This window comes from Anoplopoma fimbria, chromosome 8, assembly GCF_027596085.1.
Source record: "Anoplopoma fimbria isolate UVic2021 breed Golden Eagle Sablefish chromosome 8, Afim_UVic_2022, whole genome shotgun sequence".
Lineage (NCBI taxonomy): Eukaryota > Metazoa > Chordata > Actinopteri > Perciformes > Anoplopomatidae > Anoplopoma > Anoplopoma fimbria.
This window is the reverse complement of record NC_072456.1, coordinates 21548624-21564737: the sequence shown is the minus strand read 5'-3', so window position 1 is coordinate 21564737 and position 16114 is coordinate 21548624. Positions and strand designations below refer to the sequence as shown.

Below are 16114 nucleotides of genomic sequence, written 5' to 3'. Positions count from 1 at the left end.
GGAAACCATTCCTGTAAACAGCGCAATGAGTCAGATTTTGGTCCAGGTGTCGACGGACGGTATAGCGTGTCAGATCCACTTACGGCGGGTTATCGCGACGTGTCGATTGGCTGGCTCTCCGTTTTTCCAGGTCGTGACCCTTGCTGGCAGGCGGATCGGTTACAGCACAAACGTGGGCTAAATGGTCTGTCAAACATCCAACTTCTCTCTTTTTAATTCACCAAGAGGGTCTCTTAAGGAAGGAAAGAGATTCTTACACCACAATCATGTTGTTGGTACCGTGCACCAGCGCCTGATTCTCCCAGCAGCGCCTGAGCTAAACACTCCCTCATTTATTTTGCTGTTTAAAGGCCTTTTTAGGGGGAACGAGTCAAATTGTGTTTGCACAGACAGCTCATCAGCTAAAGTCAACTCTGTTAAACCAGCCATCAAATGGGAGTAGGAGGAGGTGTGTGTGTGTGTGTGTGTGGAGGTGTGTGTGTGGTGTTGTTCCCACAGGAGACACGTCCTGCTTCATCACGTTCCCTCGTTGTTCCAACTCAACACTTTTTCTCAAATCTCTGTTTCCTCCACATTGATAAAAGGCGAAGAGGCTTTCCAGCATGTGCACACTCCCAGACGCTCGCTGACTCACACACACACACACACGATCGTTCACGCTCGCACGAACACATTCGCCACCCGTTTTCGCTGTGAACTCCCTCAGCCGTAATGACATAGCTAGCGTTGCCGCAGTGTAGCTACAGATGGGAGCAATTATGGTGCTGTGAAAATATTTCCCGAAGAAAAGGCAGTGTTTTGACTGGTGGAACAGCGGGATGCAATCACTCAGTAATTGAGGTCCACTGAAACATCAATGAGGAGAAGGCGGAACGGAGATTCCTTGTTGTGGCGTCATGTTGGAGTGGACGGCGATCACCGCAGAGCCAGAAACGACTCTGTCTGTCTGTGATATTGTGAGGAGCTTTTGTGCAGGAAAGAAAAAAAATGTTGGCAAATTTACGGCCGTGGTCTCATCTAGTTCCATCCTAATTGCTGCGGTTTGGAACAGGGCCTTAGTTGAGGCTTATGAGGGGGAACCCGTAAAACCGACACAGTTCTTTGTATTTACATGGCAGCTAGTTAAAGCAGGCTCTTAAGTCTGCTCATGATAAATGAGTTGCCCTGTAGCTTGAACCCCAGCAGAAAGAAAGAGACAGACAGGAAACGAGAAAGAAAGAGAGGGAATGGGTGGGGCGAAGCTTTCGCCACAGTAGTTCATTTTTTGTTTGATGCGGTCTCCTCTTTCAGACGGAGAGAGGGCTCCGTAACCTTGCCGCCACGCTCGTCCTTCCTCCTCCTCCTCCTCCTCCTCCTAACTCCCTCTGCTGTCACTTTTTGCAAGTCACACACCAGTGGCAAAAAAAAAAGAGGGAGAGAAAGGAGGGGAGGGGGGAGACGGAGAATAGGCAAGTAGAGAGAGAGAGAGAGAGAGAGAGTAAGTGTTGTGTGAAGCTGTGCATCCTCTACCTCACACATCTCTCCCACCCTGAGGTGCTTCTGAGAGGCTCGAGGACCTGTGTTCCTTATAGCAATTGACATATTTGTGTGTGTGTGTGTGTGTGTGTGTGTGTGTGTGTGTGTGTGTGTGTGTGTGTGTGTGTGTGTGTGTGTGTGTGTGTGTGTGTGTGTGTGTGTGTGTGTGTGTGTGTGTGTGTGTGTGTGTGTGTGTGTGTGTGTACTTTGGCATTGCAGAGAATAAAAAAAGGAATACTGAAATACTGTGTGACGTCACTGTGAGGTTCTCAATTTAGAGATGGGGCTCTAAGAAAATAAGAATAGCAGCCTCAGCCTCTGGAAAGCTTGGCGAGGTGCGAGGACTCCTGAACGGCTTCGGCTCTTTCATCTAACTTCTTCCCTCCGAGTCTTTCCTCGGCTCCTCACATCTCCTTCTCCACAGCTGGAGCCTCGGAGAGAACCTCGACAAACACAAACTGACCTCTTCTCAGCGAGCCTACGGAGCTTTGACTATAGATGTGTTTTATGTGTGTGAGTGTGCATCGTTGCCATCTTTTAACAGGTTGAAGTGAATTTTTTGGATTTGATGTTCGCACACGTCCAAAAGTTGCTGTTGCACGCTGTCGTTTACAGAAGACGAGGTCCTCTAGTGACCCGACTCAGAGAATGCTTCAAGTAATTGAAATTGAAGAGAATAAATAAATAGGGAGGTGCAATGAAAATGAACAGCTCATTATGCGACAGAGTCCCTCTGAGTAATTAGGAAAAAAAACGATGAAACAAAATATATACAGAAAGTACCTTCAGTATGTAAAGCAATTCAGTTGGTTTAACCCAAGGTCACAGTAAGCGTGATTTATTGGTGAACAGAAAAAAAAAAAACCCATCAAAACACCCACAATGTGGTCTTTAAATTTTTTATGAAATGACTATATATCATGTTACATAGCATTTCAATTGCAAATGCACTAGACTACTTGAAGGCCCTGAAAACCGTATTTAAGGGGCTCCATATACACACAAACTTTTGTGCCAAAGTTGAAAAAGTTTTGGTAATTTATATATGAGAGCTCTGATTTTTATATTTTCTTTTCAGTGCTCAATTGGAAATACGTGATGTCACGTACTTTTATGCACCTATCATGATTTAGCAACATATGAATCAAAATGTGGCAGTTGTTTTCTTATATTTCCAGGCCACTGTAAAAACCACACCCACAAAGTCCTGATGATTATTTTCTGAAGTTAAATTCTTTATCAGTAATACCCTAGTATGTTTTTGGGGCTTTTGATGTCTAATAACAGCGCTGCTGGTCTTTTTTTTTGGGGGGGGCAATTACTCAAAAGGGTGCACCTTGATTAACTGTAATTGTTGAGCACAAATGTTTGATTGCTTGATTGCAAAGATATGAAGTAATCAAAAATCCAGTTTCATTTCCGACTAAAACCCCCACAGTCCGCTATAATAATGATTAGAATTGGACTGAAAGTACCTCATATTTTTGTCAAAAGACAAAGTCAAGTGAGACATGTTCCTAAAATGTGATGCATTGTTATAGATTTGAACCACCCAGCAGGGTATGAAGTAGCTTCACCTTGACCAATACTTAATACTTAAAAATTCGGCATGCAGGGCTCTTGATGTAATATATCCCAAAAGCGTGGCGCACCGGCAAGACCAGTATGTGTGCGTGTGTGTACATGATTGGATTAATGTGTTGTCTGATGTGATCCAGATGCCAGCCTTGAAAAGCAAGGGTGCAAGTGAGTGTGTGCGTGTGTCTGTGTGTGTGTGTGTGTGTGTGTGTGTGTGTGTGTGTGTGTGTGTGTGTGTGTGTGTGTGTGTGTGTGTGTGTGTGTGTGTGTGTGTGTGTGTGTGTGTGTGTGTGTGTGTGTGTGTGTCTGTGTGTGTGTGTGTGTGTCTGTGTGTGTGTGTGTTACAAAGCTAAAAAATAACAGATTGGCACTACATTGTGTGAGGGGTCCTGGAACCTTTTTAACATAGACCAGCTGAAGCCACCGGCTCTTCTCACTATGTGCAAAATCGAACACCAGACACTGGCATTTAAGGAATGTGGTTGAACCTACGATACAGACACTCACACACACACACACACACACACACACACACACACACACACACACACACACACACACACACACACACACACACACACACACACACAGATACAAATGATGAAGAACAGGGGCCTCCAGCAGGTCTGGTGGTAATTTCTGAGGAACAGTCGCCCAGTAAGTGCGAGCAGGACCTGGAGGCGTTGCGTGAAGCCTCAACAGAGAGTCCTGCTGTGTGACACCCAGAGCACTGTAACTACTCTCCACTCACACCGCTTGGGATTGTTTTTGTGTCTATCACTCAGACAGAAATCGACCATGGTGAGAGTTCCCCTAACTCCCTGCATCAAACAACACCCTTCCTCCTGTCTGTAACACATCAATAACATTACTGCACTTGTTTCCCACACCCCCCTTTCTCTCTGTTTCACTCTGTCACCTTCTCTCCGTCTCAATCTCGTTCTTTTTCACCTCATTTATGTTTTCTCCTCCCCCTGACGCTTCCTCTGTCTCTCTTTGTCACTTCTCTCTGCCTCTGTTTCTCCTTCTGTCTCTCTCTCTCTCTCTCAGACCTCTTCATATCTTTTTTCTCACGCAGGTTTGTTGAATCTCCTCTGTATTGATCACCTTAAACTCTCCTTAGTGCAGGTCAGCTGACAGGGGCGCTGTGATTCTGATCGATCGTTCAGCACAGGATGTGTCCCGATAGCACGTCCACCTTCGAGGCCTCCGCTGTGTCACGGGCGGAGACATTTTCATTTAAGGCGTCCTGTAAATGAACAGAGCGGGCGAGCTGCTGAACGAATGGGGCGATGGTAGTTTCCATCAGCCACCAAGATGGCGTGCAGCACTGGTTTAATCATTCTGTTAAACCTTCAGATATTTGCATCAGGAACCGGTCCAACACTTCAGCGCTGGGAGACTTAACATAAAAACTAATTGGCGTGTGTTTTCAGCTGGTGGGCGCAAAGTATAGCATATAGCACATAGCTCTAAAGAGTGATATATGGAAGTAGCATGTGAGAGAGATTAAGTTGAAATTGCTTGGTTTATGATTGAGGGAATGAGAGATATGAGCCCTCTGGGCAGGTAGTTAGACTAATGCTGTTGCGGACCTGCTCTCCAATGTATTGCCGGTGACGTGTCTGTGAATATTTATTATTGCTCTCCACGTTTTGCTTTTTGGCTTTGCACCTAAAATGAAGATATCAATTACCAAACGAAAACACAGCCAACTCCTTTACCCGTATGTTTTAGCATACAGAGGAACAAAATGAATACTGCATCCTACAGAGAAACAATTGCATTCGCACACATGCACTCTCATGCGAACAAAACTCTCTGGAAAACAATTTATTTCACCGCAGTGTCCGCCACAGCCCGGTTGCTTTGTTTGGATTGGATGCAGCTGAGACTGCTAACAGACTGGCCCTTGTTAAGCTGCCTCTCACTAAAGGTTGACCAGATTGTGAAAACAACGTCTCCTGATTTAATTGAATCCACAAATTCAATGAGAAACACTCCTGACAGCAACACGTGTGCATTGGCTGTGAAAGAAAAAGCGTTTATGGGCAACCAAAAAGAAAGTAGTTAGTTTTTGATTAGACGGCAGCGGGAGGTAGTCTGCCCCCCCCCTCCCTCTGATGATTTTAACACACAGTGGCCCCCACAAAGGCAACTCTAGACTTTCATTAATTCACCCTAAGCCCGAGATTTTTCTGTGAGCATGAAAAGTGAGACAGAAGATGAAGATGAAGGAGGAGGTCGAGAGTTAAAAATGAAGATACACTGGCTATCTAGAGTTGGAGGAGAGGAATGTATAGGCAGCAAGAGAGTCGTGCAGGTATGTAATTATGCAGTCATCATCACAATCCCTGACTCTGAGCCAGCCGAAAGCCTGATCCGCCCTCGCTAATAGACCCAGCCGAAGACATGAATCTATTAAGGGCAGGTTTTCTGCTGGAGATTTTATGGAATTTTAATTGCAAACACATGGCCGTTGCGCATAAATGTTTTAACATATTGATCGGTCAGGCACGTCCGACTAGCCCTCAGGAGCTGAGGTTGTTTTGTTTTTTTAACCAGGGAGTCGTGCAGAACTCTCCAGCATTAGCTTCTTCTCTCTCTCCAGCATTAGCCGTGCTCCGAAAATGCTGTCGGGGGGGGGGACTTTAAATGGCTTTACAATCATCCCGAGAGTAAACACCGTTTAAGAGCAAGCAAGGTTTTAGTCCGAGTAAGGAGCTCCGCAGAGTTCCTGCTTCTTTTCAAAGAGCTTTAATTCTTTCTCAGCTTGTTTGCTTCCACGTCGGCGTTAGCCTCGCAGCTCGCAACGTGAGGCTTCAATGTGCGTTTGGGTGTGAAAGAGTGAGAGATGGAATAGTGGAAATAGAGAGTGAAATAGACAGCGTATGTGCTGAATGAGAAGTAATGGGGATGCTGTCGGGGGAAAAAAAAAGAAAAAAGCAGCAAGACTGCAGGAAGGAGGAAGATGTGCCTAAAAACAAGAAACAAAACAGAGGCTGCAGTATTTCAATGGAAGAAAAGGAGAGGAGGATAATGAGCAAAATCACTGAGCCATGGGTGCAGGCAGCACTTATTAACACACACACATATTCATACGTCTATACGCGCTTATTCACACGGCGCCGCACGTGCTTCGCCGCGTGCATCCCCGCCGTCACTGCGTGCATAAACACATTAACATGCAGAGAAATGGTGGGTTCTGGAGATGAAAGGCCCTCAGATCAGTGGCGGTTCGCTGACAGAGTCGTAACCTATCAAGCTCAGAAGTGTGTGCTCGTGGCATCGACAGGTCCACCGGGATGCTGTGAAGTCTCTTTGTTCTGTTTTGATATGCTGCGTTTCTAATACATGTATTCGAGCTCTCAAAACTGCATAAAAGTTCCCTTGCCTGGCTTTTGATGAGGGAACTTATTGAACTGTAGGAAGCCTCAAATAGTTCCAAAATTAATTTGTTAACATCTAAACTAGCTGAAAACCTGCAGGCAGTAATCAAAAAAACGAGGGGGAGCTGATGAAACAGTTATTTGAAATTCATGAAAACATGGTTTTGGTAGTTTCGGTAATCACCATCAGTAAACATAAGGGTTGGGTTCTGCTAGAAATGAACTGGTTTGTGCAACATGTTGTCTAACCACGTCGGAGATCATAAGTGTTTATAGCTGTTCCAAACGGCGACACTCGAAGGAGGAGTCTAAAGCCAGCTGTCATAGAGAGAGAAGAGAAGATTATTAGAGAACATTATGGAGATAACGGCGCTAATTTTCTCCCCGAGAAGCATTCATAGTCTTGCACTTGTTCGTACGAATGAAAAGTGACAGAATTAATTGTGTAAAGAATAAAAAAAGAGGGACGTTCATATCCTGTTTGTTTTCTCACATCCACTCAGTTTTGGAAAATGCTAGAGCAAAAGAAGGACAGGGGGTTGACTTTTTTTTTCAAGTCTTTCACATGGAAACTTACATTACATTACAGTCATTTAGCAGACGCTTTTATCCAAAGCGACTTACAATCAGTAGTATATTACATATCATTCACCCATTCACACACTGATGACAGGCTACCATGCAAGGTGCCACCATCAGACTCTAACTAACATTCATGCAACATCCAGTCCACACCGATGGCAAGCCTTCGGGAGCAACTTGGGGTTAAGTGTCTTGCCCAAGGACACATCGACCGAAGCCGAAGCCGGGTATCAAACCACCGACCCTCTGATTGGAGAACTACCTTGCTCTCCACTACGCCACAGCCGCCCAACTTGAATTGCCGAGTACATCGCGTAAATCTGAGAGCATTAAGGACATTACCTATGAAGAAATCCAACAAGACAAGGACACGAGGAGTCAGAAAATCGTAAAGGTTTAAACACCTGGTTGGACAAACTTTTTTGGAAGAATAAACAAAAGGCTAATTAATTTCCTGTCTGCTGAAACATCCAGTTACCAACCTGGCTTCTTTATCTTTATTGTCACACCTGTTGTAGTTATGAGCACACACAGTTTTCCTGTTCAATGAGGGATTATGCCATACATCTTGGGTGCAATTACTAAAGTTTAAGTTTAGCATTAGTTCCCAACCTTTTTGGTTTGTGAACATTGCATATTATTATGAGTTATGAACAGCTGAGCCAAAGAGCAATTTTCCCTTCACATTGTTTACATTTTTGATTTTTACAGGCATGGCGATGCAAAACTCTCAAATACTTCAGAAGAAGAAAAACCGACGTACTCATTTTGTTTATTAGAAATATGTTTTTCTTCGTTGCGTGTTAAATATCCTCCGATCTTTCAGAGGTTTGGGAATTTGTGTTAGATTCTCCAGCTTGAACATCAGCGTCTCTGATTGTTTAAACGCTGGTGTTTCTTGCCAGACTTCATTGTAATGTTGCTCCAGTGTTTCCCAGATTTCAGCAATTACATTGATGAGTACAGTGCTATCATACTCGATTGCCAAAACTATGAAAATTAGACCCAAGTTGCAATAAACACTGATCATCCTTTTGATGAACACTTCTAATCAGATGATGGGTTAAAAATCCCTCCCTCATCAGTCTGACTCTCGGTCTTTATCTCACACACGCACACACACATGTTCGTACGAGGCCATTGTCGAAAAGCGCGACGCCAAACTGTGAGCATGAGGCCGAGTTCATCACCGAGTCATCTGCCAGTGCTCTAATCAAGGGACATGTTTAACAACTGACATTGAGCTAGCAGGGTTTTTCATTAATTTGCCTGACTCACCGGCAGAGCGGAGGGAGAAATGAGAGCGGAAGACATGAAGGGGGAACATTTTAAAGAAATCACCCAGATTTTTACATGAGCGCAGCTGTCACGTTCGCTTGTAACGGGAACTTCACTTTGTCGCGCAGATGTTACATTTGATCGTGCGGGGAACGACCTTGATTTGAAAGTGTGAGAGGGGAAAAGTTACTTCACTTGTCTTCTGGATTTTTTAAGCCATTACTCCCATGGTGGCGCCACCCCCGCTGATCAAAGGGAAGAGAGAGAGAGAGAGACAGAGAGAGAGATGAGGGGATTAACAGCAAACAAGAGGATTGGCGGGAGGGAAGGACGATACAGGGTGTTAAGTTAAATGACAATAGGAAATCGAATACCAACGAGAAACTTTAACCACGTTCACGCTCTTTAGCGGTTTGAATTTTAGTCACTGCTGCAAATGTTAAGTTTATAAAATATTGTACACACATCAGTGTATCAGTGTTGCTTTCAACGACCGAGCCCTCCATCCGTTTGGTACAAGCTCTTCCCTCCTCCTTACTCTCCTCCTCTACCCTTTTCTCTCTCCTCTTCACCTCTTTAATCCTCACTTATGCCCTCGTCTCCTCTCTGCTCTTTTCTTCAGCAGTGTGTCCTCCTCTCATCTTCTCAACTTTATGTTTCAATTCCTTCTCTGTCGTCACATGTCCTTTTTCTCTCCTCACTGCTCCTCCCTTTTCCTCAACCCATAAAAGATCACTCAACTCTCCTCTCCTCTCCTTCCCTCTTCTCCTCTCCTATTTTCTCCTCTCCTATCCTTCCCTCCTCTCCTCTCCTATCCTTCCCTCCTCTCCTCTCCTTTCTTCTCCTCTCCTCCCTTTATAAACCTCTTCCCTCTTCTTCAGCCGTGTCCTCCTCTCAACTTCTCAACTCCTTTGTTTCAAGTCTCCTCTTTTGTCTAATGTAATTTTTTCTCCTCTCTTCTCCGCCCCTTTTCCACAGCCCATATTAAATCCCTCTAGCCTCCTCTTCTCTTCTCCTTCCCTCCTCTGCTCTCCTCTTCTTTCTCTCCTCTCCTTCCCTCCTCTCCTCCCTTCACCCTCTACTCTTTTCATCAGCCGTGTCCTACTCTCATCTTCTCAACACTTTTGTTTCATCTCAAGTAATTTTCTCTCCTCCCTTCTCCCTTTTCCACAGCCCATATTAAATCCCTCACGCCTCCTCTCCTCCTCTCTCCTCTCCTCTCCTGTCCTCCTCTCTCCTCCTCTCTCCTCTCCTCTCATTGTTACGCTGTAATTGGAGCTGGAGGCCTGAAGACAAGCAGCTCAGTGTGCGTCAGGCTGACAGGCAGACCCGTTGGCTTCTATTAGTCTTTAATAAGTGAGCAGGATTGCAAGATTGGAGAAGGAGTTGAAGGGGAGGGGAGAGTGCAAACGCTGCTGCTTCTACTGTCACCCCTCGGTAGGACGCATAGGAACCTGCCTGCTGACACACACACACACACACACACACACACACACACACACACACACACACACACACACACACACACACACACACACACACACACACACACACACACACACACACACACACATAGCTTGTTTACACCCAGACCAGACCTGTGAAGCAGTATGAGGGAGTGTACGTTCATCTATCTATCTATCTATCTATCTATCTATCTATCTATCTATCTATCTATCTATCTATCTATCTATCTATCTATCTATCTATCTATCTATCTGTCTGTCTTCTGTCTGTCTGTCTGTCTGTCTTTTCTTCCTTCCTGTCCTTCCCTCCTGCAGCCTCGACACACACACTTCCACCTTCACACCTGCAGCCTCACACACACACACACACACACACACACACACACACACACACACACACACACACACACACACACACACACACACACACCCACTACCAAATCTATCCTTTCCTTTCTATCAGCTCTTTCAGCTTATTGCCACTGGCTACATATTTCCGTTTTCATGTTGTGCATCCAAGAAAGACAGAAATATGTGAGGGGATAAAAGAAATTCACAAAAAAAAAATCAACATTATCAGAAAGTCAGAGTCAAAGAGAAAGAGAGTCGAGGAAGCATATTGTGAGAGAAGGCCAGCCTGTCTCCATCCTACAGCTACACACACAGAAAGCCACACTAACACACACACACACACACACACGCACACACATCAAGTCCTCTCCTCCTGCATGAGGATGACAGCAGTATTATTGCAGCGTGCAGAATTTAATCTGAAGTGCCACACAGCAACCCTGGACCACAGTTGAGGTAAATGGTAGAGAAATATCTACAAGCTCTGCAGCTGAGTACAGCAAGAACAATTCCAGATGTGGTGTGTGTGTGTGTGTGTGTGTGTGTGTGTGTGTGTGTGTGTGTGTGTGTGTGTGTGTGTGTGTGTGTGTGTGTGTGTGTGTGTGTGTGTGTGTGTGTGTGTGTGTGTGTGTGTGTGTGTGTGTGTGTGTGAGATTTGCGGTTTTACCCCGTTATGTGGCAATTTTCAGCAGCGCTTCGTTTTTGTTTACAAAGTCATCAAGGCTGCGGTTTATTCAAAAAAACATACAGCAATGAATCAATTCATTACTTGACTTTTCAAACTCCTCCAGTGTGTGTGTGTGTGTGTGTGTGTGTGTGTGTGTGTGTGTGCGTGTGTGTGTGTGTGTGTTTGTTTCTTTGCCTCTGCTGCCCCCTTAAACACCCTTTTAACTGAGGAGAGTCTAGATAATGTAATTTAAACTAGCAGTCCTTCCAAAATTGAATATTGGCCTGAGACATGAAAATAAATACAGCAAGAATCTGGGTTTTGTTTAAGCTGCTGCAACAAAGATGCCAACAATGTGCTCAAGGAGAATAGAACGTCAAATTCAATTTAAACTCAGCTTAAGTACACAACAGCTTAAATTAAAACGCAAAGGCTAATGTAAATACGAGCCGGCTGTGTGACAGCATGACGAACGAAGTAAAGAGAAAGATACGTCGTGAGATCTGAGTTATGAGCTGCCATCTGTGTTCAGGGCAATTTTGAGATATTGAGCACTCAGGTTTTTACATCCCGATGGGCAAAACTAACCTCCTTAATAAATCTTAATAAACACTTTAAAATGCATAACTCAAGACACACACAAGGACCTACTTCAGGAGTACGTTAAAAGAAAGTTTGAAACACTTTCTATTGCGCCTATGTCTATAAGTTATTATAAACATACTTATAATACTTATACTTATATCAAACTTAAAGATTAAGCTAAATAGATTCAAATAAATGTTTCTCTTATCTAAATAATGCATTATAAAGCTTATTTTGTATAACAAGTATGGGAATTATAGTACACTATGATCCTTGCAAAAAAAGTCAGTGAGTGACCAGCAAATATTAAGTATTATGATACTTATTTATTTAATAATATTGTTATACAGTATTATGAATATGTATGAGTGCTTATGACTTTAATTACACAGCACTATCAGCAGATTATGAAGCTTTATAAGTGGGTTTATTATAGACATAAGCACCATAAAAAGTGTTGATGAAAAATTAATCTGAACAACCCGCCTTTAGATCAAAATATTTCAAGTAAATCTTTTATTCCCAAATTAATATTCAGAGGCAGTGATGAATTAATGGAAGAGGAAGAGCAAAGAAAAAAAGGAGGTTAAAATGAAATGAGGGCAGAAGACGTTGTTCCATCAAGCACTCACTTTAAGACCGAAACACAATCCCGCTGATGAAATGTGATCTCAGGAGGATTTGTCCGACTGTGAACTGAACTGAACTGTGCATGTCACATAATTATCAGGCTGGAACTAAAGGCCTGTGTCCACGTGTACCGCTGGGCCTATTGGGCGGGTGATAAAGGACTAATTAGTGCTGAAAAGGACATTGATTGACCAACAAGGCCACTTGATTAATGTCAGGTCTCAGTCGATGGAAACTGCAAACCTGTTGAGAGTATGGAGTGGCATCGGAAGTGTCCAGGATCTATATTGTCCGAGCTTTAAGGGGAAAATGCAAGTGACGGATGGATGAATGATGAAGTATCATTCTGGTTGTTTGTTAACTGGACTCTTTAGAGTGCAGTGTTGCTTTAAGGCCACTGCTGTAGAGCTATGCAGTCCGGCAATGAACCCCTTATATTAGGTCATTATCCAGTCCTTACAGTACTTTACCTTAAGCTCCGGTTTTACCTAATATTTGACAAAATTATATTTTTACCCAGCAACGTGCCTTTTCAATTTGACCACACTGAACTATCACAACAATGGATTGCCATGAATGTTTGAGACGTCATACTGTGTTTGGTGATGCTGACTTTTCCTCCAGTGCCACTACGAGGTTGACATTTGTGATTTTTATTGAAATATCTCAACGACTATTGAATGGATTCCCGTGATATTTGATTAATGTTCCCCTCAGAATGAATTGTACAAATTTGAGTCATCCCTTTCTTTTAAGTGCCATCATCAGGTCACAAAGCTAATTTGTCCAATACATTGTTTATGACCAAATATCTGCAAAACTAATGACATCCCCATTAGCTTCAGCTGTACTTTGAGTATGGTGCTAATTAACAAATATTAGCATGCTAACAAGCTAAATATTACTGTACGTGCTACCTGTTAGAATTGCCATTCTGAGCATGTTAGCATGCTGATGTTAGCATTCAGCCCGGCGTTACCGGCGTTAGTGTTGTTACCACCTTAGTGATATTTTTCTAGTCTTTTCTTTCTCTGTGCACATAGAGGCCATTGTACTCGTGTCTTTGAAAAGGCGTTCAGTCACGACATCCAAGAGAAATGAATGTGCTTACTTTTCATTGAGACCTGTTTTCTGCTAAAGCTAAAATGTATTTATTTATATATTTTTTGTGGCCAACAAACACAAACCAGCTCTGAGCTCTAAGCGGTTGAGACGAGCTTAATCCAATGTGCCCAAACCTCCCAAAATCATTTGAAACTTGAAAGTTGACTTTGTAGCTAAAATATTTATTTTTACAGATTCTTCAATTTTTTAAATTTTTGGTAATTTGCTCCTTTTAATGTGTACAAGAGCACCCACGGCACAACACAGCAGTTCAGCGGTCTCTCACAGGGTTTTATCTGCCATTCCCCGGCTTAATGTCAACGTGTAGAGTAACACTTTATTATACCAAGCCACAGGCCACATTAATTAACCACCAGGCTGCCTCATGTTGGCGTATTTGCACCACAACTAGCTCCATTTGTTGCCATTAAAAATGAATTTGTCAGACAATAAGAGTATGTTTGTTTAAAAAGAACGCTGCTGTTCTTCTGTATGTTCATTCTGTCTTCCGTTCTCCTTCCTCGGTGCTGTGTGGAAGTGAGTAAGTGGCTCCCGATGTCTATTAATGACATCCATTTATTTTCTGTGAGAAAGGATTTATTTCACTGTCCTTTGTGCAGACTCCCCCCCCCCGCTATCGGTGCTGTAATTTAACAACTATTACTATGTTTGTCTAAAGCCCCAAATGTTCGAGTTCGCTTTAGGCAACTTCTCTCTCTCTCTGTAACACCCCCTCCCCCGTTCCTTCATCTGTTTATCTCCAGTCTGCTTCCCTATTCAATTCCCAATTTCATTGTATCCGTCCGTGTTGGTCTCATGAGCTCACGCTGCAAAGAACAACTTTTCTTATGGCATTTTTCCTAATTGATCCATGGCAGCCCGCGCTGTGGTCTAGCTGTACTCATATCTTCAATAATTCATAAAGTTCTCTCAGAGGGAGTTCATCCTGTTTTTATATAAAATAAATACAGGAATTCATGGTGTTGTCTGCTGATATTTTACCCTTTATCTAAAAGCCTGACGCCTTATGTTCATCTTTTGAAAGCTTCTGGCATATAGATGCAGCTCAGGGGAGAAATATCAGTGAAAGATAGCTGCTTTTACTGTGTTTGGACAAAAAGCCGAGCAGTATCCAGCTAGTGAGGTGTTTTATATCAGCTTAATAGATTATTATATGTACTGTTTTTAATAAAAATACTTATTAGCCACAAGTAGTGTATACAGAACAAACATCTAGGGAAGTATAACTGGTATATGTAATATGAAACTTTGGATTTATTACTCACCATTAATGCCAGACTTGGCATCTCTCCCTGTAAAGCTAATGTTGTGAAACATGTTAGGGTTGAGAGCCATTCTCAATCAGGAAGACAGTTATTACCGCTATTAAAGTCACCATCCACTTTACGTAATCAAGGCAATTATACCTTGGCTGGAAAGCATACGGCCATTCCCACCCACGGAGTGAGAGAGAAAATTGGCCATTTTGTCTTGCTGTTTTTTAACTCCCACATGTTTAATACAGGAAATATTGAACCTATTTCCACCAGTTGATTGATGGACTTTGTGATTGTACTTCTCTCTCTGTGTAGGAATGCTGCTCCAAGAGAGCTTCATCGAGGAGCCTGATGGTCTGGTGTCTGTAAACCTGCTGGTGGTGTCTGCCGTTTCCGCTTTCGCGACAGGAGCTATCCTATCCGGACTCGTCGTCTGCTGGATCATGAGTCACCGCCACCGCCACTCTCGAGGCTCCGGGGCCAGCGGCACCCGCCGAAAAGGTGACAAAGAGCAGAGCATGCTGGGACAGGGCCGCAGCGGGTCGGTAATGAGCGTCACGAGAACCAGCGGCGGCGAGAGGCGTCGCTCACAGGCGGACAACCCCTTCGTCATGCCCAACGGCTGGCCCAAAGGAGAGATGGACCCGGGCCTGCTGCCGACCCCGGAGCAGACCCCGCTGCAGCAGAAACGCTCCATGCGTCTCCCAGACACCGACTGGGACCAGAGCCAGACCTTCCTCACCGCCGTGGGGACTCCCTGCCCCAACAACTCTGTCATCTACCTGAGCTCCAAGTTCCTTCACGGAGGCGGAGGCGGTGGAGGGATGGTCCGGATAGAGGACCCGGGGGAGGTGGTGCTGCCACCGCACACAGAGCGCCAGCGCTACCTGATCCTAGCCACCCAGAGAGGGGAGCACGGCGGCAGTCGTCCCAGTGGCACCCTGAGGAACTCAGCGGGAGAATACATCTACCCGGCCACGCCGCAGGACTCCCCCGACCGACGGAGGGTGGTGTCCGCTCCCACGCCCCACATGGACTATGGGGAGCCTCGCTGGAGTCACGAGGCGCTCAACTACAACAGCAACAATGGAGTGCCCTATCACCCCCAGCGCCCGGGCCTCATCAGGCCAGATATGCACGGGCCTCGAGGGCTGGGAGAACTGGCTGACTTCAGCCATCTTCTAGGGAAGAACATGGGAGAGCGCACCCCTAGTGGCCAGTGAGGCAAAGTACGTGAGCCCTGGCACCAAGCTCTCTCTGAACACCCATTCCCTCCAACAGCAGACTGGAATAAATCAACCCCCCCCAGACTCACGTTCCCGGTCCAACCTTACCCTGTCTGTCCTCTCTCACTGTCATTCAATGTTCTGACGTCATTCAGCTGACTGAAGAGAGGGACAAAGAGACAGTTGAAAAAGAGGAGCAAACTCTCCTCACGTCTCCGCTCCTCTGCTCCTCATCTGAGGTGCACACCCCTCTGCTCTGTAAGTGGTACAACCCGCAGAGCTTGACTTTTGCACCACAGGACAAACAGTAAGGTAAAGAGAGGGGGTGCGAAGGAAAGGGAATCCTCTCGAAAGGAGAGGGTGGAGATTTGAAGAAAACAAAAGAAGACAATTTCCCTTACAGCGCCAAATGTGAAAGGTCTCCCTCCACCATTTTGTTCACCATGGATCTTCTGTTGAGTGTGAA

The 16114-nt window shown here is 44.6% G+C and overlaps 1 protein-coding gene across 1 annotated transcript in view; it reads left to right on the top strand.

Annotated features, from left to right (window-relative positions):
- The window catches only part of sema6bb (sema domain, transmembrane domain (TM), and cytoplasmic domain, (semaphorin) 6Bb), a 63491-nt gene extending 47754 nt beyond the window's left edge, over nucleotides 1–15737 (top strand). The window contains exon 16 of the mRNA XM_054602787.1: nucleotides 14738–15737. Coding sequence (XP_054458762.1) covers nucleotides 14738–15645 — 908 coding nt within the window. The 3' untranslated portion in view covers nucleotides 15646–15737. The remainder of the gene's footprint in view (nucleotides 1–14737) is intronic.
- Nucleotides 15738–16114: the final 377 nt, after the last annotated feature.